Source organism: Alexandromys fortis, unplaced genomic scaffold, assembly GCF_014885135.2.
Source record: "Alexandromys fortis isolate MF-2015 unplaced genomic scaffold, M_Fortis_MF-2015_v1.1 scaffold_471, whole genome shotgun sequence".
NCBI lineage: Eukaryota > Metazoa > Chordata > Mammalia > Rodentia > Cricetidae > Alexandromys > Alexandromys fortis.
In genome coordinates this window covers 29,832-32,553 of record NW_026068374.1, presented here as the reverse complement: position 1 = coordinate 32,553, position 2,722 = coordinate 29,832, and the positions used below count along the sequence as shown (strand labels likewise).

The window sequence follows — 2,722 nt, the reverse complement described above, 5'->3', positions numbered from 1 at the left end:
AGCCCTTCCCAGAAATGTGTTTAAAAACCAAACTCTGTGTCCTGTATGTAGCAATTCTTTCTTTAAAAAAAAAAAAGTAAGCTCTGTGAGCAAGACAGGCACCATGGTCAGTAACTATGGAGAAACCCTCAGCTACCAGTGTGGGTGGGTGTGGACACACACAGCAGACAGTGCACAGCGGACTTCCTTTTTTGCTTATTTCAACTCACAGACCTTGGAGTCTGTTCCTGTCCACAAGTTCACTGTCAAATCCCTCCACCTACAATGGATGCATCAGTGGTCTACGCTGACTTAAACCTAGCCAGGACCCAAGAGCCTAAGCAGGCATCCCTTCCAGCTCCTCCCCCAGGTAAGCAGCTTTTCTTCTCTGGCATTTGTATTATCTTCTAGAGTTAAATTTTTCTCTGAAACGTGTGGGTTTAAGTCATTGCTTTGAAGAAGAGAAGCAGGTCTACGTCTATGTTAGTGTTAAATACTGTGGCAGTCTGCCTGCAGAAAACCACAATTCTGGGAAGGTCATGCATTCCATTTTTATCTGATTAGGCAGCAGGAAACCTGCCCATCACTTCCCCTATTCAGACTTTGTTGAAAATCCTGAAGAAAGAATATTTTACTTACATGAGCAAAGTTGTGTTTTAAGAGATGTTGATGCAATCAGTTGCCATTTTCAAGTTCACCTACAGAATGTGGACACTGTGGCCCAGCTGTACTTCACAGCAACCTCAATGTCCCTTCACAGTGCAGAGTGTAGATTTAATGGCTAATGTCTTTATCTCCCAGAAAGGAGGGTAATCTTGGGGAAACGTCATAGTCAAAATCAAAGACTTGAATTAAATCAAAAGCTGCTGCTGCTGCTCGTGGTGTGTGTGTGTGTGTGTGTGTGTGTGTGTGCGTGTGTGTAATTTTATTTAATTTTTTAAAAAGCTGGCTGTTTCTATATTGCAAAGTATAACGGTTTTAAATGGATGTACCACACAAGGTACCAAAGCCAGTCAGGAATTAACCTTTCAACACTGACTGAAAGTAGCACTCTAATCTACCAGAGGATTTAGTGATAGGAGGTAAAGAAAGGTGGAAGGTTGCTCAGATGAAGCACAGGACCTGAGGATGGCTGAGATGTAAGAGGCCAGAAGCTCAGGCAGAAAGTCTATAAAATGATCATGACACACTATTCCGTTCTGCTGGCTAACTGAACGCACTGACATCTGTCTTAAAGCAGTTGCTTTCCAATATGACGATTCTATGTGTTATGACACGTGGACTTCCAACTCCAGAGCTTCTTGTTAGAATTGTGTACTTTGCCAATGGTCTGAGTCAAGAAGAAAGTCTTCGAGTCAGCAAATAAGCTTCATTATAATGTTTACATAGGGTGAACAGAAAGTGGAGGGAATTTCTGTTTTGATAAGTGTAGGGGGAATTCATAGCACCAGTTTTTGTTGTTGTTGTTGTGAAAAAGCAGGTATTGGTTTTCCCCTCATGTCTAGCAAAAGTGGAGGAAGAGTGTAAGAAAATGAATATATAGAAAGATGAGGAGGCTCTTCTCAAACTCTACTGTCTAATATCCCAAGTCAAGAAGACTAGGAAAAACGTATCTAGAAAAAAAAAATTTCTAGGGAAAAAAAACCCATTATTTTAAACTTCAATAATCTTGGACTAAAACTGAAGAAAAACAAAACAAACAATAGTAGAATAGAAACAGAACATAGCGTTCGAATAGAAAATGTTGAAGCAGAAGCATAACTGTGAAACCACTGGGACGCATTTAGCTAAAGAGCTCACACCATGCTATATTCGAAGCACGGTGATTAGATCTGCCAGCAAAGAGAACCGGAAAGGGGGACATTAGTACTGACCTATTTTGTTTGTGGTCAAATGGCCAAAGGTTTGTTTTGATGGTTCGATGGTCATGTAAAAATGTAATTGTCATAAGTAAAAATGCCTCTGGGGTTTATTTATTCACTCAGAAATAACCAATTACTATGAGACAAACATTGCTCTAGACACTGGGGAAACAGCCAGGAAGAAACAGGAAAACATCTTTCTCCCTGTAGATTTTATATTACTGTGAAGGTTTAAATCAGTGATATAAACACCTGTGTCAGACAGTGCGATTTTGAATGTCGCTGAGAAAGCATTTAAATGGAAATTAAGATTTTTGCCATTAGAGATGGCATCCTGTCAAGCAGAGTGATCAAGGCAGGGCTTTCTGAGAGATGACGCTGGCCTCAAGTCCTGGAAGTCTCTGGAGACCAAGGCTGAGTATCTGAGAGAGGAGCCTTCTAGGCAGCTGCACCAGCAAATGCAGAGGGAGAACAGGACTGCGATGTGGGGAACATGCATGCCCCGTGTGCTGTGGAGATCAAACCAGGAGGAATGGTGACCAGTGGAGGGATTTGGAGGGCATTCCATAGGTCCAGATGTTGAGGGGAAAGCCATGGAAATGCCTGGAACAGTGGACATGACTTAGCATTCTGTGGGTACCAAAGCAGGTACTGCTGCATAGCCAGTGTTTGCATAGCCTCTTCTGTATGTAACTCCAATAGTAGAACAGAGAGTACGGGGAGGACAGGAGCTCTTTAAATTTTGTCATGAATGGATAAAGATTTTTTTAAAAGTCACCTAAGTGGCTTTTTACCTATAATTAAAACAAAAACAAAAACCTCACTTTTTGGAAAAAAGAAAGGAAGGAAGGAAGGAAGGAAGGAAGGAAGGAAGGAAGGAA

The 2,722-nt window shown here is 41.4% G+C and overlaps 1 protein-coding gene across 1 annotated transcript in view; it reads left to right on the top strand.

Annotated features, from left to right (window-relative positions):
• Nucleotides 1–216: 216 nt before the first annotated feature.
• Nucleotides 217–2,722, top strand: part of LOC126495498 (killer cell lectin-like receptor subfamily B member 1B allele B) — a 20,926-nt gene continuing 18,420 nt past the window's right edge. Inside the window, exon 1 of the mRNA XM_050133082.1 lies at nucleotides 217–349. Coding sequence (XP_049989039.1) covers nucleotides 265–349 — 85 coding nt within the window. The 5' untranslated portion in view covers nucleotides 217–264. The remainder of the gene's footprint in view (nucleotides 350–2,722) is intronic.